General features: G+C 47.9%; 1 protein-coding gene across 1 annotated transcript in view; it reads left to right on the top strand.

The window, feature by feature from the left end:
- LOC135456160 (fer-1-like protein 4) overlaps positions 1–23,241 on the top strand; it is a 38,453-nt gene that overhangs the window by 5,389 nt on the left and 9,823 nt on the right. The window contains exons 5-37 of the mRNA XM_064729865.1: positions 197–288; positions 893–934; positions 1,041–1,205; positions 1,476–1,536; positions 2,736–2,867; positions 2,986–3,048; positions 4,051–4,135; positions 4,411–4,570; positions 4,787–4,970; positions 5,741–5,927; positions 6,135–6,499; positions 6,840–6,948; positions 7,691–7,889; positions 8,619–8,739; positions 9,347–9,447; positions 10,013–10,100; positions 11,404–11,520; positions 12,632–12,784; positions 13,023–13,200; positions 13,805–13,929; positions 14,316–14,450; positions 15,575–15,748; positions 15,995–16,111; positions 16,418–16,579; positions 16,906–17,065; positions 17,847–17,950; positions 18,345–18,476; positions 19,078–19,126; positions 20,309–20,415; positions 20,769–20,900; positions 21,613–21,723; positions 22,157–22,284; positions 22,744–22,914. Coding sequence (XP_064585935.1) covers positions 197–288; positions 893–934; positions 1,041–1,205; positions 1,476–1,536; positions 2,736–2,867; positions 2,986–3,048; positions 4,051–4,135; positions 4,411–4,570; positions 4,787–4,970; positions 5,741–5,927; positions 6,135–6,499; positions 6,840–6,948; positions 7,691–7,889; positions 8,619–8,739; positions 9,347–9,447; positions 10,013–10,100; positions 11,404–11,520; positions 12,632–12,784; positions 13,023–13,200; positions 13,805–13,929; positions 14,316–14,450; positions 15,575–15,748; positions 15,995–16,111; positions 16,418–16,579; positions 16,906–17,065; positions 17,847–17,950; positions 18,345–18,476; positions 19,078–19,126; positions 20,309–20,415; positions 20,769–20,900; positions 21,613–21,723; positions 22,157–22,284; positions 22,744–22,914 — 4,409 coding nt within the window. The remainder of the gene's footprint in view (positions 1–196; positions 289–892; positions 935–1,040; positions 1,206–1,475; positions 1,537–2,735; positions 2,868–2,985; positions 3,049–4,050; positions 4,136–4,410; positions 4,571–4,786; positions 4,971–5,740; positions 5,928–6,134; positions 6,500–6,839; positions 6,949–7,690; positions 7,890–8,618; positions 8,740–9,346; positions 9,448–10,012; positions 10,101–11,403; positions 11,521–12,631; positions 12,785–13,022; positions 13,201–13,804; positions 13,930–14,315; positions 14,451–15,574; positions 15,749–15,994; positions 16,112–16,417; positions 16,580–16,905; positions 17,066–17,846; positions 17,951–18,344; positions 18,477–19,077; positions 19,127–20,308; positions 20,416–20,768; positions 20,901–21,612; positions 21,724–22,156; positions 22,285–22,743; positions 22,915–23,241) is intronic.

Genomic DNA, 23,241 nt, shown 5'->3' with positions numbered 1-23,241 from the left:
AAGCTGTGGAGGAGGGAGTTTTGTTATGTCTAGCCTATTGGTGGAGGCAGACAATGGGAGTCTGGTATAAATATGCTTCTTGTGGGGATGCTTCTCACTTTTTTTCTTCCATGTCCCACTTTCTCTTTTTTGTGACATTTTTGCCTTTGTTTTGTGGCTACCAAGCTCTCAGGCCCTTTCACTTTCTGCTTTGTAGATCTACATTGAGTTGGATTTGCGCTACCAGCCTCCAAATAGCTCAGCGGGGAGCTGGGTTGAAGAGGATTTTGCCTATCTTATAAAAGACAGGTATGGAAATCCTAGGAAGAGCAAATTTCCAGGCAGTCTGTACAGCTGCCTTTGTCAGTGGCAGCCTTTGGGATGCAATCCAGCCTCATTTACTCTCCACTTCTGGCCAGGCTGATGCATCTCAACTCTACAGCAGCAATAAGGGAGCAGGACTCTAGGATAGAGAGATTCCTTGTTATCACAACGAGCCTTTGACTGCAATGGTCCACTGTAGGTGCTGGGAGTCCTGGGACTCCCTAGGAGAGACTTGAGAGCATTTCTGCAGCCCTCCTGGCTTGTGGTTGCAAAGTTGCAGAGAGCATGGTTTTGGCCTCCAGTAATTCCATGCACCATGCATGCTGGTAATGCCCAAAGCCAGGGGAGTCGTAGGTTTCTGGGCAAACACGATGACAGGCAGTAGCAAGGCCTGCAGAGTTTCACTTGTGGAACTAGAGAGAAAACAGCAGACACATGGGGTGGACAGTGGATAAGCTTAGGAAAAAATTGCTGGTGTCCCTGCCAAAAAATAAACAGGAGAGTGGCTGGGGCACTGTTCATTAAATGAGTCAGAAAACAGCCGTGGCACACTGGTCTTTACAGAAAAGCATCTTTTGTTTTTTTACAGTTCGGAGTCAATAATCCAAAATCCTGGATTTGAGCAGCTGGAGTAAGTAGCCCTTGAATGTCTTGGCTCACCCTCCTGGATGGAGGGCAGTGAACAGCCCACTTGTGAGGGCTGATGTATGGCTCATGGCATGCTGCGGGGCTTGCAGGACTGCCCAGTGGCTGAGAGCGAAAGAACTGGACAAGAAGGCTGCTGCACTAGGCAGGAAGCTGGCAAAAGGTCTGGAGACTGATGAAGAAGAGGAAGAGGAGGAAGATTTCTATGATACATCTGAGATTGAAGCCTCAGGCATAATCTTCAGCCCTGTGAAGAGGTATCCACAGCATGGTCTTCTTATTTGCCCTTGCTTGGGTCCTGGTGTAGAAAGTGTCACATCCTGAGGAATTCCTGCAGCTCATGACAATCTGCTTTGGCAAAATGTCAGAAAACTTCTATCTCTGAAGGCCCTAGATAGGGTGTGTTGGGGATTTGCTCATTCCCAAGGCAATGAGCCATTATTTTCTGTTGCTTCCCTTGGTGGGGACTTACTCAGGGTTCATGTTGACAAGGACACCTGCTCACCTGGGCTTTTTTTTCTGTGCAGCCGCTCCAGACTCTGCTCCGCACGGGACCTCTTTGCCATCCCAACGCCGCAGAGTTTCCAGGTAGTGCAGCACTGGGTGCATGTCCCCATAGCTGCCTCTAGCCCTGCAGCCAGTCCCTTTCTGCCTTGCTGGAGGCCTGGGCTTCTCCAATTGACACATACTTTGCCAAGGCCTCTAGCATGAAGACCATCATGCTTTGTGTGACTTCCCTGGGCAAGATGTAAGATTCCCTGCATCCATGTACGGCATGCAGAATGAACTGCATCCATGAGTGCTGGCCACAGTATCAGTAAGCCCATGTAGTTAGCTATGGATAAACAGGAGAAGGGAATCAGCTACATGTGCCATTGCAAAACACTGCCTGAGCAGAGCTTCAGAGAGTACCCAGGCAGGGATGGTGCCTGCCAGCTTTCTGCCAGGGTCTTGTCTGTCTTCCTTAGGGACAGCTGTGGGACACCACCAGGGCCAGAGGGCTGTGTGGGGGCTTGCTTGGACATGCCAGAAGTCTGTTAGGAAGCAGTGGCTCTGGCTGATTATCTCATATCCGGCTAAATTGATTTCAAGGCAAGTCTCCCAGCATGGCTATGGATATAAATCTTCCTCTGGTTCTAAGTAAACATGGACTCACATTTTGTCCGATCAACCAAGCAGGAAGTTTTTGTGATGATTGAATTTACTGACATCATTCTCTTGAAGCAATCATTCTGTACCTTAACCATGGTCTATTTGCTTGTACTAAGAGCAAATGTGAGAACATTTCTTTTATATCTTAGACTCGTAAGCAGTTGCAGTAAATGTAAGTAAATCTGAAGCAGCCACATTCCAGTCTCTCCAATGCACCCCATCTCAGTAGGATTCAAAGAGGAGTATTAACAGAAGATACAAAAAGCATCTTCTCCAAGATGCTCTGTGGACCCTCTCATGTGGGAGCAGTGGGTTTTCAGCCACTTGGGATCAGAAACTGAGGGTACAGGTGCTGCTGGGAAGGTCAGCTCTTATCAAAAGTACTGGGGCTCTTACACTTTATTTCCTTGCTTGTCTGAAAGAAACAAGTATCTCAAACACTACTATGGTCTCTCCTGGCTGCAGTAGATTTCAGCAGGTATGCTTTTGCCTGCCCTAGGCATCCAGCTCTGAATTGAGACTGCCCCGTACATGTGCATACTGGTATTCTTGAAACAATCTCAGGATGGAGATGTAAACAAGGAGAGTGCTGATTCAGACAAGGAGAGTGCTGGTTTTCTCCCATATTTTCTCAGGTTGGGATTAATGTAATTGAAGCACAGAAGTTGGTGGGGGTGAACATCAACCCCTTTGTTGTAGTCAAGGTGGGAGAAGAAAAGAGGCATACGGCAACACAGAAGTCAACAAACTGCCCCTTCTACAACGAAGTATGTGACATGGAGAGAGGCTCTGTCCTTGCCCCACCAATGTCCCGAGTGCCTGGGACCATCCTTGCGAGGGATGCCTGGAAGCCTGGGGCTAAGCTGTCTTGCTCTTCTCTTCCAGTATTTTTTGTTTGACTTCTATGAGCCAAGGGACATTTTACTGCACAGACTCATAGAGATCTCGGTATGTATGTCTTCCTCTTCATCTTTCACTGGTTAGTGGTACAGCCTGATACTTCTGTGTGTAGACACTGGGTGCAATGGGCAATGCAAAGCTACCAATATCATCAAGGTGTTCCAGCTGGAATCACCTGCCTACAGAGAGCCACAGGGCCTTCCTGTGGCTACACTGGGGCAGATACCTAGCCCTGCTCTGAGCCAGCGCTGGGCAGTGTTGTCTTCCCAACTCCTCCAGGTAAGGGTTTTTCATCACCCTGTGACTGCAGTGGGGCCTCTGGGGCACTTTCTTGCCTTTTTCCCTTGTTGCCCTGCTATTTGGCAGCAATTCCCTACTGCCCCCTTACCCTGGAGTCTCATCCTGCAGGTCCTGAAGGTAAGTGACGGATGTGGGGGGAAATCAGAAATTATTTGTGATGTAGAAAAGCCCAAGCAGGCAGAGAGTTTGAAAATCCCTTGGCACAAAGCACAAAGACTTTCCCAAGACACAGGGATATTCTGAAGATAGCTAAACCCAGCCAGCACGCCCTTTGCCAAGTGGCCTCCAATACTTTCCTTGTGAAATACTCTTCTGCTGCCGAGAGTTTGGCAAGAACTGAGCAAGACCTGGGTTTTGGGAGAGATGCTGGCCTGGTGGGGTCATGGCTCTGCCCTAACCCAGCAGGATACGGACACAAGGACTTCCTGTGGGAAAACAGATCTGTCCTATCTCCATTGTTGGGCTGTGGCTTACCTGGGACTGCAGAAGCTGAATTGTTTGCACATGCCTGCCTCGGTCTAGGTTTGACTGTGGGCTATGGGCTGGTGGGCTTTGTGGGAGTGGTTGGGTAGGAAAGGGTTGGTCCTACAGCTAACACAGATGAGTCAATCTGCATGAAGAGCTTGCAACCACTGCCTCAGCTGTGCTTTGGAACACCTCTTGGAAGCCCTGTGTTCCTCGGAGATATCTGGATGTGTCACCTGGCTGTCCATACCTCATGGTGCTCAGGGGAACTTGTGTTGTCTGCAGGTTTTTCATTCAAAGAAGATACCATTTCTGGGAACTTGCATAGGAACGTTCAAGATGGATGTTGAGACAGTGTACAGCCAGCCAGGTATGAGAACTGCACCACATACCTGTGTCTGATCCTGGCTCTGTGTGAAACTGGTGTTTCCTTCATGCTCTGATGGGTCTGGTCAAGGCCCTGGTTTTAAAGTACTTAGTTTGCATGAAGATCTGAGCTTGCTTCTCCACCCAGCTGTCGGAAGGCAGGTGACACCTTCTGCACCTTCAGAGGCAGGTCAGGGCCAGAGCAGTCTGTGCAGACAGAGCTGGATGTGAAATGGTAACCTAGCTGCTCCCTAGGAAACTCCTCCTCTTCCCTCTCAGATCACAGGTTTTTCCAGAAGTGGGCTGTTATCAGTGACCCCATGGACACCCAGGCTGGCGTGAAAGGCTTTGTGAAGTGCAACATCTCTGTCTCTGCACGCGGGGATATTGTGGGCTCCCTTCCCACCTATTCCAGGAACCAGGATGAGGACATTGAAAGGTAGGTGCAGTGGGATCTTGCATGGCCCTGGGAAACACTGCCATGTCTCTCTTCACACAACCTTTTTTTCCCATTTTCCCCTCTTCTGATGGGCAAAGACCCAGTGAAAAAGACCTGTGGTGAGGCAAGATCCAATCTTCCTGCAAGTCAGTGAATTTCCCATCATTGTGTTCCGTGGACTCCAGGAGAGAGGCAGAACATGAGTTTGTCTTTCAGGAATCTGCTGCTGCCTAAGAGAGTCCCTGCAGAGAGACCTTGGGCCAGGGTCTGCATCAAACTCTATCGTGCTGAGGGCCTGCCCAGCATGAGAGCAGGCATCATGGGTGGTATCTCCAAGATCATCGGGGAGAGAAAAGTCTTTATCGACCCATATGTGCAGGTCTCATTCTGTGGGCAGCAGGTGAGTCTGAGGGGAAGCTGTGTTGGGACAGGCTGATTCTCCCTTGGCTGTGTGGCAGCACGTGGTGGGCTCATGGTGCCAGGAGCCTCCATGAGGCACAGCAATCCCACTGAAAATAGGCTGGGAGAGCTCAAGTGTTGCTGCTTTTAGCAGTGGTCTGAGCTGTGTGGCCATGGCTGTGCAATGTCTGAATGAGAAGGCTGTTCTCTGCTTTTGTCTCTACAGAGTGCTGCTTATAGGACATCCTCAGCCCTGAGCACAGCTACTGGCTGAGCTACTGGCTTTGCAGGCAGATATTCATATCCTTAAAATACAGGGATAAATCCTGGAGCAGAAGTCCTTTTTCTGTGTCAAGCTGGGCTCAGCCTGAGACCCTTGAGAGACTTTACTGAGATAATGACCCAGTTTTTGCACACAAGGTCAGGCTTTTTGATCCCATTATATCCATTAATAGGAGAATCAATCCCTGATTGGCAGTCTTGTGGGCCTGGAGTGCTCCAGGCAGCCCTTAGATACCTATGAGTCTGCTGCTTGTTTGCATTCCCTTGATTGTGTAGGTCATGCCAGGGCCTTGGGACAGGCCCCATTAATGAAACAGAGAGGAATTGCAGGAATGGGGATAGGAGCAGGGACACTGCCACACCCAGAGCCTGCCTGTCACTGTCTGCAGGTGGTACAAGAGTGCATGCCATTCCAAGACAAGCTTTGAGGCATCCCTTTCTCTGGGCACCAGCTGGGACGGTGACATTTTCACACCTTCTTCTTCCCAGGGGGAAACGTCAGTAGACACTAGCACCACTGAGCCCGAGTGGAACGAACAGATCAGTTTCATTGAGATGTTCCCACCTCTGTCCAGGAAGATAAAAGTCCAGGTGCTGGATGATGCCAATGTCGGTGATGTGGCCATTGCTACACACTACATTGACCTGCAGGAGATCTCAGACCCTGACAGGAATGGTGAGGCTTGGCATGGCTGCCTTGGGGAAGGATGTCTTGGGCAGCCCTGTGCCATGCACTTTCTGCTTGGCATGCTGGTGTCCTGGGGCTGGGAGCAAAAGTGGCTGAAGCACGCTGACACTCTGGTGTCCTGGGCAGTCCTTTTTGGGGAGGTCTTTCGGCAGCAGCACCCTGGAGCATAATGAAACCCTGTCTCTGTCTCTGCAGGCTTTAACCCCACATTTGGCCCAGCCTGGGTGAACCTGTATGGCTCCCCCCAGAACTCAACTCTGCGGGATGTCCACAAAGACCTCAATGAAGGCATGGGTGAGGGCATCTTCTACCGTGGGCGCATCCTCATGGCCATCACAGTGGAGATCTTCAGCAGCCCCAGTGCAGCAGAGAGGAAGCTTGGGTACCGGACGAGAGGCGCCCTGAGAAAAATGAAGCTGAAGAAGAAAAGTAAAAAATCCAAGGAGAAAACTAAAGAACTGAGCCAGCTGCAGGGAGAGGGGGAGGCTGGGAGCTCTCAGGAGGCTGAGCAGCCCAGGGAGGTCACTGTGGAGGTGGAAGAGCTTCATCCACTCCCTGAGGTGAGTTCTGTGCTTACATGGCTGATCCATGCCAGTCTTTGGCATGCACATCTCTGAAGGGAAAGAGGCAAGGTGGGAGACATCAGTGTTGATGCAGTAGCCATCCCTTAGCCTACAACCTGCTCAGTGGCTTCACACAAGCATCAGCCAATCCATGGCTCTGCACCAACACCTCAGGATTTCCAAGAAATCCTATCCTGCTTCTGGCAGACCAGTGGTAATCTCAGCAGCATCCTGCTGAGGTCCTGTGGAAGAGCTGGCAGACATCAGTTATGCCCTGGTGCTCAGGCAGTGCTTTGGCACACAAGGGTCTCAAGCTGATTTCTGTCTCCTTGCTCAGAATGTGTTGGGGAGAAAGGATGAATTCCTTCTCTTTGCTGCCTTCTTTGAAGCCACTATGATGGACTCCTCTCTCAGCTCGAAACCTGTCAACTTTGAAGTCTCTATAGGTGTGTATTCCCCAGGGCCCCACGTCCAGAAACTATGGGAACAGTGTGAAGCTCCCTCTGACAGGCAAGTCAGTTCTTCATACTGCCCTGTCAAGTCAGCTCAGGAAGCTGGGAAAGATGAGGAATGAGTCCAGGGAGTGTGCACAGTGCTTTACTAAAACCCTGAATGTCTTCTATGGGACTGGAGATTTGCACCATTTGTGGAAATACCTGTTTTGGGAAAGTTTGAGGAAACTCTTCTAGTAAGTAGGAGTACAAAGAAGTAGAAGAATTTGGTAGCAAGAAAGGGAAAAAAAGGAGGGAAAGCTGGGATACTGGGGTTGGCCATCTGGCACTGAGGGGATATGACAACAAGCGATAGGGAAACAATGGTCTGAGAGTGGGTCAAAGCCCTCACCTGCTAAGCTGGACGGGTGAAGATGCTTGATGCTGAGATAGTGCTTGAGGAGCTGATAGAACTGGTCCCAGTGTAGGGATGTAGATGGTAGTCTGCAGGCACTTGGTGGAGCTGATAGAACTGATACACAAGGACCTCCTTGCAATTGCCCAGCTCCCTCTCGGACCTCCTGGTTGTCCATGTGATGTGCCAATGGTTGGACACAACTACTAGTTCCCAAAGAAGTAAATGCCTCTGTGGCAGTCTTCCTGCCAAGAATCTGGTATTGCCAGCTAGAAAATGTCTTTTCTAAAAACACCTGAGTGATCCCACTTACCTGTTTATAATTTAATGCTCACCTTCAAGGAAACTATGGCAAATGTGAAGAGGTTGTGACCAAAGGATGGCAAAAAGTGGAAAAGGGAGAAGTGAAAGAAGAAAGGCAGCCTTTACTGGATGCTGGTTCAGATGGTGAGCTGGATGCTGAAATGCTGACTCCAGCTTTAGCAGCAATGAACAAATCAGTTACAAAGAGTCAGAGACCAGAGCCCATGGAATATGACAAGTAAGTCTTCTATATCTTTCTATTCCACCTTTCTTGGAGCTGTGACAGCTTCCCACATTGGTTGTTCCAGATGTTATTAGAGGTCTGCTCTAATAACATCTAATGCATCATAGGTTTCCCTTCCTTGCAATCCTGCAGCTTGCCATGGCCTAGCTGGCTGGGATTTCCCACTAGCTCTACGAGCCCTATGGTGTCTACTTGATGTTTGCAGATGGCCAAGGATGGGGTCCCAAGGAAACTGAGACCTGTCAAAAACAGCCATCCCAGTGAGGAAGGAGAGGAGTACTCTTGGCATATGCTATCCTATGTTGAGCAGACAAGACACATACAGAAGCTCTTCTGATGTTTGTTCTGGGAATATTGCCTAGTTTGTCCTATAGGCCTGGCAATGTCTTAGTCTTTGTGTTGTGCAGCCTGTGCCTGCTACTACTGAGTCCCATAGCAGTGAGAAATCTTGGCAACTTCCCATGCTCCTGCTAGCCTCATTTGTCTAAGCATGTGTTGCTGTCTCTACTAGAAACCCTGTGTGCTAGTTTGGGATGGCAAAGGGCAGATCCAGCAGCTTGCACCCATGTCCATGGTGCAGAGCCCAAAACAGATAATAAATTCCCTATGAGGGAGACAGAGTTCCGCCTCTGCTCCCTTGCTGGATGTGCAAGTGCATGTGTTATGATATGGCATATGCTTTCTGTAGCAGTAACCATAACCTCCTCTGCCTGCTGTCCTTAGGTCATACAGCTGCCTGCCCATGACACATGAAAAACCCTGCGTGTATGTATGGAGCTACTGGGAGGATCACACCTGGAGACTCTGCATTTCAAACCGGATTGTCAAACTGGCAGAGCGTCTGGTAGCATTTTCAGAGTTTTTGTCTGTGTCATCCTCCTTCCTGGTGTGCTTTGTTGCATGTGCAGTTGCTGTGCGAGATGTTTGCTGTCCTCACCCCCCATGCAAGTCCATGTCTCTCACAGGGCTTAGTCCCACCTGCCCTTTAGACACGATTGGGTAGGCCACATGGACTCGTGCAACTGCCTAGTGGTGGTTCCTGGAGGAACGAATGATGTGACATGATGTCTGTGACAAGTTCCTCTGCTGTCAGTGCTGAACTGTGTGAGCCCTGGGCAGATGATTGGGCAAGCAGACTCTCAGGTTGTCATGAAGGGGATGCAGTCTCTCCCCAGGACCTTGCCTTTCCCTTTTGGCTTGAAAATATGAAAGTATGCCACAATGTATGTTAGTGGCTGCCTGAGGACTGAGACACAAGGTGTTGTAACAACAAATGCTAAGGTTACCCTCAGGCTCTGGAGAATCCCAGGCAGCATAGTGCTGATCTGCAGCTCATGAATCCCAGCTCTGCAGAAAGGCATAAGCCATTTGTGACAAATGCATCCTTGCAAGGTTTTACTCTGACCCCTCAGCCAGGTGCAAGCTTTGTGAATATTGCAATTTCGCTGCAGGAGCAGGGGTTGGATGATGTGGAGAAGCTCTTGAGAAGACCAAAAGCTAAAGCAGAAGAGCGGCTCAGAGAAGTGCTGGAGGAATTTGTAGGTGGATGCAGGTTAGCATGTCCCTGAAGATTCTTGTTTTCAGGTTAGGAGGTCAGATAATGTTCTGCCTCAGCTGTGTGCAGCCTTCTCTCTTCTCCTTTTGAGGTGGATGAGCAAAAGAAAATGAGGATGACTTGGGAAAAGGACCTTCTCTGTAGCTCTTCAAGCTTGGAGAGGAGACTGCAGTCCTGTTCTAAGAATCAGATGGGTCATAAATGAGAGCTTCAGTGCTTCTGGGCTCTCATGTCTTCCCTAAATGTGAAGGATATTTCCTTCACTATTTTCAATCACACAGTCAAAAGATCACTCACTGTTTCAATCCCCATGACTATCCTGTAGGGGCTGTTATGCACTTCAGTCTGCAGTGCTACAGTAGAAAGGGAGCCTCAGGTACTGAGAATCCCCAGTGTACCTTCTGAACCGACAAGCTTGCAGAAGAAAAGGCATTGTAGAAATGGAGCCACCTGACACATCTGGATTGGTACCAGGGATTTGGAGCTTGTGTCCCTGTTGTGAGCTGTGCTCAACATGCTGGGTGCAGAGGATACAGAGTCTGTGCTGCTTTTCTTATTGCAGGCAATATTCACTCAGCACAGAGAGAAAAACAATGGCTCATCCAAATAACCTGGACAGATGTCGGACAAAATACCTGATGCGCAACATTGTAAGTCATGGGGTTTGGTGGTGGTTGGTGGGAGCCTGTGCAATCCCTGCTCTAGAGAAACTTCTGGAGGATCAGCAGGAACTGATGCTAAGAAGGAAACCTGGAGCTAAAACTCACTGTATCAGTCATGGGCTTTTACTACAGCATCTCCCAGTTCTGCTCAGAGCAATACAATTTGCGGCACAGGGAAAAGAGAGAGAGTCTGGCCATGGCTGCCTCTTTTTCTGTGCAGATGCTGTGCCCTGATACCTTTCTTCATCTCCACTGGGGCATATGTAGTTGAGCATGTGCATATTGCTGCCCAGTAGGTTGCTGGAGGCCTTTTGGTGCACCATATTCCTGCAGGCAGTTTTGTGGTGGCTCACTGAGATCCGCTACTCCTGAAAACTCAGCCCCTTGGCTGAGTACATATCCAGCAGGTCTACAACAGCCATTCATCTGTCTGTCCTTAGAAAGGGCAACACTTGGGCACTTATCACCTGGCACACAAGACTAGCTAGATGAATGAGAGCACAATTACATACCCTTCATCACAGCACAGCTGTAGAGTCATAGCCCCTGACAGACTATAAATCTTTGAAAAGCTGACCAAAATGCAGTGACAGCAGCAGGAAATAAAATTTAGGCATATCTGGATCCCAGTTCCCTTCTCTCTGCTTCCTTGTGCGTCATCACCTGAGCTGTGGTGGAGGTACTCTTCAAAGCCTGAGAGACTCTAGAAGAGAGAACTCACCTAAGAGATGAATTTTCTGGCCTTTCCACTCCATAGTGGGTGTACACCCTGAATTTCTTCTGGATTTCATTATTAGTTTTGATTCATCCCAAAGTTTCTTTTCAGATGTGTACACTATCTCCGATATGTACTAATAATGGTGAAAGCCAAGCCCTGTGTTGCAGTTTACTACATCTTCATAATCCCACACTACTGTGGCCCCAAGTTGCTCCTCGGCCAAGGTCTCCTGCAGGCACTATCTGGAGCCTTAGAACACCAGCTTCTGGAATGTTTATTCCTTAGACAACTTTCTGCCCCAAATGATTTTAAAGCTTATGGACTTCTGTTACCAGATTATATTGGCCAGGCTGATGAGTTACTGTAGTCTCCAGTTCATGGCATCCTTTGTTAAATGGCTTGTGACAGGTTCATGGAGGTTTGCTCTCAGCAACTGGACAGTGAGCCATGGTGGACGTCAGGGCGCAATGGGGCAAGATGGACTTGGTCAGCACAATATGCTCCCTGCAGACTCCCCATGTGGGGTGGCAGTGGGGCATGGCTGGTTGTGTAACAGCTGTGTTTTGTGTTCAGATCCTGTATGCAAAGCAGGGGCTCCGTGTGAGGCGGCACCTGACCCGAGATAATGTCAAGGAGAAGGTTAAGGAGACAAGGAGGATCCTGGCAAAGATACGTTCCATGGCTAAAGAGGTACAGTGGCTATGAGGGAACCCCTCTCTGAGCTGGAGAGGTTAGGCAAGGAGGGGATACTGAGCTGGCTGATCGGGCTCTCACCAGTCTGAGCTGAAGCTTTTCCTCTGCTGCTATGTAAAATTCCAAGTTCCAGCTACTGGAAGTTACCATGTTTCCTGTGATAGCTCTAATGAGGGATAAGGCTTGACAGCTTTGCAGGGCTGTCGGTGGTGGGGCAGGGGTCCAAGCAACTTTGTAGTGGGTAGGAGGCAGAGCAGGGCCAGCTCCACACCTCCTGGGCCTCTCCGCCGCATCAGCCCAAGGCCTTGTCTGCAGCAGACAGTTTTGCCTTGGAAAACAGCCTTGCTTGTGCTGCCTGCACTTCCACCAGGGTCTGACTCTTGGTGCTTTCTGCAGATTTAAACTTGTATTGGAGTAAGATTCTCATCCATAGCAGAGACTCTTCACATTCAGAGTTTCACTTTTTCATTTTAAGTAACTGAAAAAATCGGCGTGTTGTGCTGTAGTGTCAACCAGAACGCCATGTTTGTTGACATTAGGTGGACAGATGCTGTTGAAGTTTGGAGAAGTCTTTCACCAAGTAAAGTCAAATAATTTTCACGTCTTTAGCTATGTGAGGGTAGAGTGATGTACAATTGTAGTGATGATGTTTTTCTTCCCAAGTCATCATTTCTGTGATGGAGCTCTGGTCTTCTGGGGATGGTTGAAGATCTGCCTGTCCACAGGAAGTGGGGAATGAATTCTTTGGTTTGCTTTGCTTGTGTGTGAAGTTTTTTCTTTCCCTATAAAACTGTTTTTATCTCAATCCATGACTTCTTTCAATTTTACATTTTGAATCCTGTTTCCCATCACACTGAGGGACAGTGTGTGACAGGCTGCATGGGGATGAGTTGCCAGCCAGAGTCAAACCACAACACCTCCAGAGCCATATTGCAGGGCTGACTTTCAGAAGTACATGGCCAATGTTAGGTCCTTTATTTCTGGATCTCTAAAACACCATTGCTCAGCAGTCCGTCCTGTGGGGAGATGAAGCTTTCACCATGTCAATGGAGGGAGGATGACACATGCTGTTTTTCTGCTGTGATGTTCCTCCCTTCCCTCCCTCCAGCCCCAGTGCACTCTCCCTGATGTACTCATCTGGATGTTCAGCAACAACAGGCGTGTGGCATATGCCAGAATTCCTGCACAAAACATCCTCTACTCAGTAGTTGAAGAGGAGAAAGGCAAAGACTGTGCAAAGATCCAGACTGTCTTTATGAAGGTAGGGTTTATACAAAAACAGTGTGCTCTTGCTTGCTTCACACTGTTTCCTTCTCCTTGCTTTCAGCTCTCCTTCCTGAAATCCTCGAGTTCACAAGGAAACACAGCTCTCATTCCACAACTGCCTTTTAGCTCTGCTGATGTGATGCTCTTTCTCCTGTACTCTTTGGTCTTTCCCAGGCTGATGGTGATCATCTTGGTCTGAGATGTGAAACCTACTAAACCTTCTGTGCTTTCAGGTTCCTGGCTTACACACTGGTGAGATCTTTGCCAAACTGGAAATCTACATGTGGCTTGGGGTAACCAAATATGTGAAAAACTGTTTGGCAGAGTTGCCTGAGGAGTTCCTTTCCGAAAGTGAGCAGGAGATAGCCCAGCTCTCAGCATATAGCCCTCCCAGCCGGCTCAACAGGGATGGTGAGTGCAGATACCAGTTCTTCACATAAGCAGGAGAATAGGGAGTTGAGAGGTCCCATCCATGGATTAGTGTATGTGGTGGTGCATTGTCCCCTCACAGTCCTTCACCTCAGGCCACACTGTGATTTGAGAATTGTAGTATGTCTGAGAATAAGAACCTAATCTAGGGCTGTCTCCAAGGCACGACTGGGATAGGCGCATCCAGTTTGATCTCATGAGGATGTATTTGCGCATTCACAGCTAAAGCACCAGACAGAATGGGTGCTTTGTAGGCAATGAATGTGCTGCCAAATTGGCAATGGGCATGAGTTCTGCCCCTCTGATGACGCTTGATGGTGCTCCCCCACAGCAGATGCTCATAGCAGAACACTGCACATTTCACATGTCGCACGTCATGTACTTCCCAGACGTGTCTGGGGAGCCCACTGAGCTTGTCTGGCTTGGCTAAACCATTTGAGATGTACTGGCTGGAGAACCACAGCCCCTATTTGCAACTATTTGTCACAGAATGCACCCACTCCTATCTGGCTGGCCTTCTCCTTCAGGCATTTTTTGGCCTCATACAGGACTTTGTCGGGGACTTCCTCCCTCTTTTTCTTACCAGACTTCAGCTATTTCCAGCTCCGAGCCCATCTATATCAGGCTCGAGGGATCCTACCTGCAGATGATAATGGCCTTTCAGATCCATTTGCAAGAGTGGTGTTTTCAACCCATTGCCAGACCACCAGGGTGAGACCACTTAAACTTTTGCCTCTGTCATCTCGGGAACTTGGGGAGAGAAAAATGACCATGCCCGCACTGACATGTTTAAGGTCAGTGCTATGGAAGTCCTCCTGGGACTTTTGTATCTCCAAGGACTTGGGTATCTATGCTCTGAGCAATGTAATTATGTTCAGAGAATATCTGACAGTCATTGAGCATGGTCTCAAAGGTTGATTGGCATGTGCTAGTTGACCTTGAGTGCTGATCCCACACTTTTACCACATCCCTCCTGCCAACCACCAGCTGCATGTGGCTGTGTGAGAGAGGGAATCAGCCTGGAGTTCCTCTCTTTTCTACATGTGGTTTATTTCCACTGACTTTAGAACACTTGGGCCTTCTGTCTCCATCTGCAGATGCTGGAGGAGACACTGAGCCCTATGTGGAATGAGCTACTTTTGTTTGACCAGCTCATTATTGATGGGAAGAAAGAAGAGTTGAAAACAGAGACCCCCATCATTATAATCAACCTTTTCAGCCACAATAAATTTGTAAGTATGGCCACGCTGCCCTCCTTATGTTGTTTCTGGAAAAGGGAAGGCAAAGGATTTCTGAGTACTGTGACTTCTCTGCTTGGTTTCCGTAACAGCTTGGTGCTGGTCCACTGATAATAGTGAGTTGTGGGGACTGTGGCTGAGGTTGAGATTTTCTGACTCAGAGATACTCTAAACTCATCAGGGGCTGATGAGTTCTTGTTGGATCCAGGATCTCTTATATTTGAAGAAACATTATGCCTGCTTCCTTGGCAGGCTCACATTGCAGAGGGCTCATATTAGGGGGGAACTGATATTGCTTTTAGGGCTATTCCTTCCCTGTGTCCTCACATGTCATCAATCATCCCTCCTCAGTCCTTCCTTTTCTCTCTTTATAATGCTTTAAAGTCACACTGTCTCCTAGAGCCTCTTTGCTATCCTAAGGCTAATGACATAACTTGCACCAGGTTCTCCAGCTGTAACTCAGCAGCTTTCCTGTGGTTCCAGTACAAGACAAACCCTGTCATATTGAGATGAGTCCAGAGGAGGCCACCAAGATGGAGCACAGGACAGAGGAGGAGAGCTGAGTATATTCAGCCTACAGACAGAGGTTGAGAGAAAGCCAGTGTCTTTTTGCTGTCTGCAGCTACCTGGTGGGAAAGGATGGAAAAGCTCAGTTCAGATTTCTCATGGAAGGTATCAAGGGGCCCAATGGCAAGCAATGAACACAAACTGGCAAGGAAGAAAATCCATCTTGATATAAGAAAGAAATTTTTACACAGAGGTAGAATGCATGCTGGGCTTGTCGCTCAGAGAGCTTGTAGTGTATCCATCCTTGGAGATATTCAAACCCTGTCTGGAAGAGACTCTGAAAAACCTGATCTAGCTTTCATGTCCTCTGGTACATGGTGCCAGGCTGTTTGCTGAGTTCTGCATGGAGATGAACCGGGAGTTAAGTGGAGCTGCTATAAACATGCCTTTATCTGTTCCTAGCTCTGGATGGAGCAGAGAAAATCAAAGCAGAGGATAACATGGGTGGAAGAGTAATTTTGTATTGCCCCAGATTGGCTGGAATTAGTGGTGGTCTTTGAGGTGGTGAGATACCACAGGGATGATTTGAGCCACTCCCCTCTTTCCTGCAGGGCTCCCCTGTGTTCCTTGGGCAGGCCTTTGCTGTCCCACAGGTGAAGCTGGTTGATGAGCCATACACCAAACCTGCCCTGCAGTTCTTTGACTTCTACAGAGGCAGCAAAGCAGCGGGAGAGCTCATTGCCACTTTTGAGCTGATTGAGCTGGATTACAGTGGCTATTTGGAGGTAACAGGCTTGTAGAAAGCTGCACATGGTTGTGAGCTCTCTGAGGAGAGCTGTGTGGGTGAGGAGCTGGTTGCATGGGGCCCCACCAGAATTCCAAGTTGGAGGCCATATCTGGCTTTCCAATGAGAGGAGGCTGCAAGGACAGCCTGTGAGCCCAGAACTAGAAGGTGGAAGAGAGTGGGCTTGTCATGGCATGGAATAGAAGTGATTTTCATCACCTGCTGTGTCCTGGTTTTACCTGTTCAGCCATCAGTGCCTGAGGATGTGGAGCCCAAGGAGCCAGACTACCTGGAAGACCCTCGTGCGGGACGGTTCATCATCCCTGAGGGCATCCGCCCAGTACTGAAGGAGTTTCGCATAGAGGTGTGCCTCCTTCTTCTGCACTGGCTTTCCCCTTAAGCTGCCAATGGGTGGAGGGCAGGGCTTGGTGAGAGAGTCCAGTTTGATGGTCTAATGTGCCTGTGAGGCCTGAGCAGATGCCAGAAATGGAAGTGCTTGACCTGAGGGGGAAACCATCTGAGTAGTTCAACAGGCAAAGCTGCTGGACAGCTGAGCTGGGAGAGCAGGCTTGTGCCTCTTCTGGGGACTGTGTCCTGTGGGTGGGGGGTGGTAGCATGGGCAGTGCCATGGCTGGCATGTCTCAGACAGCAGCTTCATGTTGTGCTTCAGATCCTCTTCTGGGGCCTGAGGGACCTGAAGAGAGTGAACTTGTTTGAGGTGGATGAGCCTCAGGTGATCATTGAGTGTGCTGGCAAGAAGGTGGAGTCAGAGGTTATTGCATCCTACAAAGAGAACCCCAACTTCACTGAGCTGGTCAAATACATGGATGTGGTGAGTGGGAAGGTGAATTCCACCATGGCAGGGTACACCATAGCTACTCTGCATCATCTCACTGCATGGGACAACACGGAGGGAAACTGCTTCCAGGATTTTGCTCTCCCATGACCACATGGTTCAGCTGCAGAACAAAACCTTTGTGAAATAGCTCACCAAGAACTGTCTTAGCCATGGCCTGTCACTGCAAGGCTTTGATTTTTGGGCATAGTTGCAAGGTGCCAGCAAGCTTCTCCTTATGTGATAGGGCTGCCATAGTTTGACAGCTCAACACAGATTGATCACCTTTACTCCTGTGAACCCCATGCATAATTCTTTTGCAGGAGCTCCCAGAGCAGGTGTACCTGCACCCTCCCCTCAGCATCTTTGTGGTGGAAAAGCGTGCGTTTGGGCGCACTGTACTTGTGGGTAGCCATGTTGTGTCCGATGTGATGAAATTCTCTCCCAGAGAGCTGGAGGAGGAACCAGAGGATGTGCCCAAGGGTAAGCTACTTGGAGAGGTTCTCACAGGGACGACAGGCAGGTTTTGCCAGTGGCAAAGATCCCTGGCTCTTCCACTTGCTCTTAGAAAAATGATTTCTTGCAGCAGAATCCTCTCCCTGCAATCACAAGGTCATAGAATCACAGAATAGTTTGGGTTGGAAGGGAGCTTAAAGATCATTTTGTTCCACCTTCTGCCATGATTACGGACACTTTCCACTAGACCAGATTGCTCAAGCCCTGTCCAACCTGGCCTCGAACATTTCCAGGAATGGGGTAGCCACAGCTTCTCTGGGGAACCTGTGCCAGGGCCTCACCACCCTCACAGGGAAGAATTTGCTCAATAAGACCTTCATCTTTAGGGAGCTGGTCCACTAGGACCAAGGATTGAAAAGTTTTCAGTTCTCTCATGTTGTCAGGTCAAAGTCTGTTCATTGGGTAATAGCTTAGCTAAATAGCTCTATGATAGCAATAGCCAGCACTCCTGATCTGGAAGCATGAAGAAGAAGCCAAAGATTGATCCATCTGTGGCTATTTCTGAGTAGGGAAGGTATATCTCATAATTATGAATTCCTGGGAGTCAGCAAGAAGCATATTGATGATGGTGGTTAATCTCAGTACTGTAGTTGGATTTCCAGCAGTATTTTTTCAGGGTCTGATTTAAAAAGCTCTGAAATCAATCAGATTAGTGTTTTAACAGGGAGGATTTTCCTATGGCTGAAAGTAAGAAGTAGTGGGCAGAAATAAATGCATGGAAACATTAAGTTTTTTATTTTCATTTCAGCTTGCAATGTCTCATCTCACCGTCTTCCATCTCAGACTGTGGTAAACATTGGACTGGCAGCTGGTGACCCGGGTTCCAGCACTCACCCCCTTAGTTTTGTGAAGGTGAGTCATATGTTGGGTCCAACAAATTTTGAAGTTTGTAAAGCCAAACTGTAGATTACAAACAACAACAACAACAAAAGTTCAGAAATTCAGTGTTAGGTTTCATCCACCAGGTCTTTTTCTGGACTGAAATTCTCCTCTCTCCTGCCTGCTCATTGGCAGTATAATGTGCTGGGGCTCTGGCACAGGGACATTAAAGAGGTCTGCCCTATGCCTTGAGAATGGCTTCTTTTGTAGCAAAGAACAAAGCTGGAGCCACGGGCAGCTTTGCACCTCCTGTGCTGTGCCTGAATGCTGAGACTTTGCCAGAGGCTCCCAGGGCACTGGAGGAGGGTGCATGAGTGTCCTGGATGGTCATCTCTTCCCTCTGAACCCTGTTATCTTTTCTCTCAAGGCTCCTTTGAAGAAAATTCCTATCAATAAGCTTGTAAAGAAGGAAGATGAATATGAAGAGGAAAAACCAGAACTGGAAGAACTGGATTGGTGGTCCAAGTACTATGCGTCCCTGAAAGAACTGTATAACCAGGTAATATTTTGTGACAGCTGCCAGCAGAAGGGAAAATAGGCTGCACTGGTCTGATGAAGATCTTTTCAACCATATTGAGTGTCACAGGAGCTCTGCTGGCATGGATCTGCAGGAAGATGTGAACTTTAGTGTATCAAGCATATTTAAGGTAGCCAGGTATCAAGCATCTACCAGGTGGGCTGATTTCACTAGGAGGTGGGTATTGAAACATCCCTGAGGCTTGGTGCTCAACTGGTGTGAGAATGAGGCAGCTTCTGTCACAGGACTTCTGAAAATCTGAGGTTGCTGACTTTAACAGGGACTTTCATACTGCTTACTCTGTCCTGGTTATGTACTAGTATGTGTTATGGGAGCAGGTCTGCTCCAAATTTCCTTCCTTGCACTGTTAACTTAAATTCCAATCAAAAGAAGCTAGAAGGAGGATCTGGGGAGAAGAAAAAAGTCATTAAGACACTCGTTGAATGCCATCCTGCAATAATGTTATTGCAGAATGATTTCAGCTATGTCTTACTTACTCTGCTGGCAGGAAAATGTCAGTGTTGTGTGCTTGGAAGGTGAAGCTTTTTCTGTCAGAGATCTAAAGTGACTGTGTGTGTTTCAGGCATGCAGTGATGAGGAAGATGCTGAGAATGATGACCTGAATGATGCAGGTGAGCTCTCTAGCAATACCTCACTCTTTAATGGGGAGGACCAAGATTTTATACCATCCCAGAGGGTACTGGACTTGTGAGAATAGTGTCTGTGCAGATACCCTTGCAACATTCAGCAACAACGACATAAAAGTGAGCAGAGAGGCCGAAGACATTGAAAAGGGCTATCAGGCTATTTCAAGTTGAAAAAACACCAAACTTTCCTGAAAAAAATTTGGAAAAGTCAGAAAAGTCCTGGAAAATAGTGGAGTCTTGTAAAATGGTGTTAAAGCAAGTGTTTTCCTGTGTGAGAAAAATGAAGAAAAATCATCTGCAGGGATCATGGGATTGTCTAGGTGAGACCAGGAAGCAGTGGTAGGATGGAGAGAGGATGATGGACAGGAAAAACTGTCCAGGATCTGGGAATCACACTGTGCTTATGGGGTACTCACATGGGGTGCAGATGAATCAGGTAACGGCAGATACCAGAGGCAATGGACAACAATAACAATCTTTTTATGATCTGAGAATAGGGTTACAGCTGTAGGTTCAGGTTTGCAGAGGTGTAAGCAGTGACTCATATGGTTCTGGCCTGGGAAAGTGCAAAGTATAAAAATGATGCAAATCATCACAATTTAAGGAGAGACTTTGAGGGTACCTGCATCCCATTAGCGCTTGAGGGATCTGGAGCCTTGGGAAATGAGACAAGCACACATCCACTCTGTCCTTGGTTTGGTGGTACCCCTGAGAAAGGTCTAGACATGGTCTCTTTCAGCTGGCTGTGCCAAAAGTGGCAGTGATGCTTCAGTTAGCCACCCAAACCAACAGGCCAGCAAATAAGCTCTCATCCAAAGAGGAGGGTGGACTCTCCTCTGTGCCTTCCCTGACAGCACCTGTAAGGTGGCCCAACCACCTTCCTTCATTTGGTTTCTGCCCAATTCCTGTCTAAATGGTGGCCGTGCAGACAAATAGGCAGGTAGGTCTGTGCTAATTTTTGTCCCGCCACCCATCCAGCCATGCTGTGCTGGGAAACTGGAGATGCTGGAAAGACACCTGTTACAAATAGCAATAGCTCCAGTTGCTGTGACAGAGGCCAAAGCCCTGGGTGAAAGCAGAAACTGTGGCTGCGGTGACTTCATGTAGAGACACTTGATATGATGGGCGAAATCAGAGTGTTTCCTAATCTCTTACCATCATTTCTAGATGGAGGGAATTTAAATGCATCTTTCATTGACATGGAAGCAGAGGATGAGGCAGTGATTGAAACTGAACCTGCTCAACCGAAGAGGAAGCTCATTGCCACCCTTCAGGTGATAATTGGGGTGACCTAGTCACTTTCAGCCCTGGCCCTTTGCCCATGTCTTCCTCACCTTCCTGCAGTGGAAATTATGCTGGGAGGAGGACCTGCAGTGTGTGCTGAGGCCACACCGTTGCTTGCCTTTGATACAGCTAGTAACACCTTGGAGCCAATCTGAGATGTGCATCCACATCTAAGGCTGGCCCTAGGGACATGCAGGAAAATCATTAACATCCTGCCCTGAGTAATACAGAAGTAAGGTAGGACTAGGTGAAATGATTGAAACAGAGAAAGGATGGTCTTTCTGACTCTCCTTCCCTTTGAGATGGCAAGAAAAGGCTCACAATAACTTTCTACTTATTTCAGATCTACAACTCTGAGCTGGAACATGAGTTTGGTAATTTTGAAGACTGGTTGTGTATTTTCCCCCTTCATCGTGGCAAAGCAAATGAAGATGAAGATGGAAATGAGGATGAACACTATGTGGGGAAGTACAAGGTACTGTTTCATTTGGATGACATTTGTGCTGCTTGTGGAAGAAGATCCTTATAATCTGTATTTCAGGGCAAGCCAACACCAGTAAAACCTTGCAGAGTGCATGGGTGTGCAGTTTGGGCTGCAGCACAGCCAGGGTATTGTTAGTGCCTGTTAAAGCAATTGTACTTTGGTCCTACTGTTTTTATCTTATAAATCCATCCAATTTAGATTTTTTAATTGCTACAAGGAGAAAGTACGAAGCATAAAGGACTCACTCTGGTTGCAGCCTCTGGGTCTATTCAATATGCATATAAGTACTATATAAGTAAGCTTCACTGGTTTTAAGGTTAGGAAAACTTATTTAAAAGAGGTGTCATCCTCCCATCCAGGAGCTCTTGAAGACTCCAAAATATCAACTACAGAAGTTGTAGCTGTCGCTAGAAAACGTTTGGTGACCTCTGTCTTTGGCAATCCAAAGTGCCTAGAGATGCTCATATCTGATATTGGCAGAGGCATGACAGCCTGCAGCCTAAATTGCAAGCAGGGATTGCCTGGGCCATGTGGACATGATTTGACCTTTGGAAAACACTGTCCCCATGGCCATAGGGTGTCTATGGTCTGCATGGGGGAAATGGCTCTGATTTTCTAGTTAGCAGGCGAAGCTGGTGGCTCCAATCCTTTCTGAGATATTCCCATGTATATCCAACTGTTCCTGGAAAAGTGTTTTCTGCAGGGCTCCTTCTATGTCTACCCCAGTGAGGAAACTGTTACAGAGCCCAAGGTCTCCCAGGGCATTCCAAGGAATAGACCCATCAAGGTTCTTGTAAGAGTTTACATTGTTAAGGTAAGCCTCTGGGGGAGGTGACAGTAATGCTTGGCGGTCTCTCCCCTCCCTGTGGACCTTCTGCCTTTCTCTGCTCAGTAAATGTGAGCAGTGGCGCTTGTGAAAAATGTGATGCTGACTTGAAGCCTCTGCCAGTGGAAGGCACCTACCTCCTGTCCATGGAGAGTCTTCCATGCTTTGTAGCTTGAGGATGGGTATTTCTTGGCTCCTCACATCTGCCTTGAGATCATGAGCAAGTAGGTGGGTCCACAGCTGAAGATATTAATGGCTTGTAGAGTGAGGATTTGTCTGGGATCAAGTGCCTGTTTCACTGCTGGGGTGGTTGCTGGAGGGACCTGACCAAGCGGGCTTGGGTGGTTTCAGGCCGGTGCAGTGTTCCTTGTTCAGGCTGCCCTCCACAGCTGTGTATAGCAGTATCTCTTATATATTCCAGGCCACAAATCTCTCTCCAGCAGACCCCAATGGCAAAGCAGACCCCTATGTGGTGGTGACTGTGGGGAAGCAGCAGAAGGACACTAAGGAGCGATACATTCCAAAGCAGCTCAATCCTGTGTTTGGAGAGTATGCAAGAAGGTTTCATCTAGTGGGTTTAATAAGAACAGTGCAAATTTGGGGCTTGAAATGTGGTTCAGCATGTAAGGTCTTCTGTTCCTTTCTGATGGAGAATCTTGTGCTTTTACACAAAGCCCTTGGGCATGTCTCTTTGCCTCCAGCTAACTCAGGAGCCATCATGCTTTGGGTTAGGAGGCGAGTACACCCAAGGATTTGATTTAAAATTGGAAGCCAAGCAGTCCCTAACTCCAGACCCTCCATCCGAGCCATACACTCCTGGAAAAGGAATTCCTTTGTTTGAGCATGCACACTGAAAATGTCACATACTGAATTTAGAGAGAATCAAAGTTTATCAGAGACCTTTAAGTTGTCAAATACAGTTCTTAAATATATAGGATTATCAAAGCAGAGCATGTGTTTAATTTCCATCCTCTGCTAATTGTGCTTTCCCTGTTTGATTCTGTCCAGAGTTGTGGAGCTGACAGTCTCCTTTCCCATGGAATCAGAACTCACTGTGGCAATATTTGATCATGATTTGGTTGGATCTGATGATCTGATTGGGGAGACCAAGATTGACTTGGAGAATCGATTCTACAGCAAGCACAGGGCCAACTGTGGAGTGGCTACACAGTATGACTTGTAGGTACCAATGTGACACATGAGGGCCATAGACATTCTTCTCACCTGCCACATGTGCGTAATAGAGCTCCTCCTGTTGTGTGAGACAGAATATTCATTTGCAGGTGCTCATTTGCAGATTCCCTACAAGTTACATGGATAACTCTACCTCTTTAGACCCCTACCATCTTCCTGTGATAACTCTAATTCTTACTGCAATCTAATATACCTTGCATAAAATAGCAAAAAAACCTTTTAGATTCCTTACACATTGGTGTTCTGTGAGAAAAGTGCTTGCTTGACTCCGACCTCTTTCAGAAAGTACAGCAGTTTCTCTGGCAGCATTTT

Source organism: Zonotrichia leucophrys, chromosome 20 (genome assembly GCF_028769735.1).
Source record: "Zonotrichia leucophrys gambelii isolate GWCS_2022_RI chromosome 20, RI_Zleu_2.0, whole genome shotgun sequence".
In the NCBI taxonomy this organism is placed as follows: Eukaryota; Metazoa; Chordata; class Aves; order Passeriformes; family Passerellidae; genus Zonotrichia; species Zonotrichia leucophrys.
This window is presented reverse-complemented; position numbering and strand designations above follow the sequence as displayed.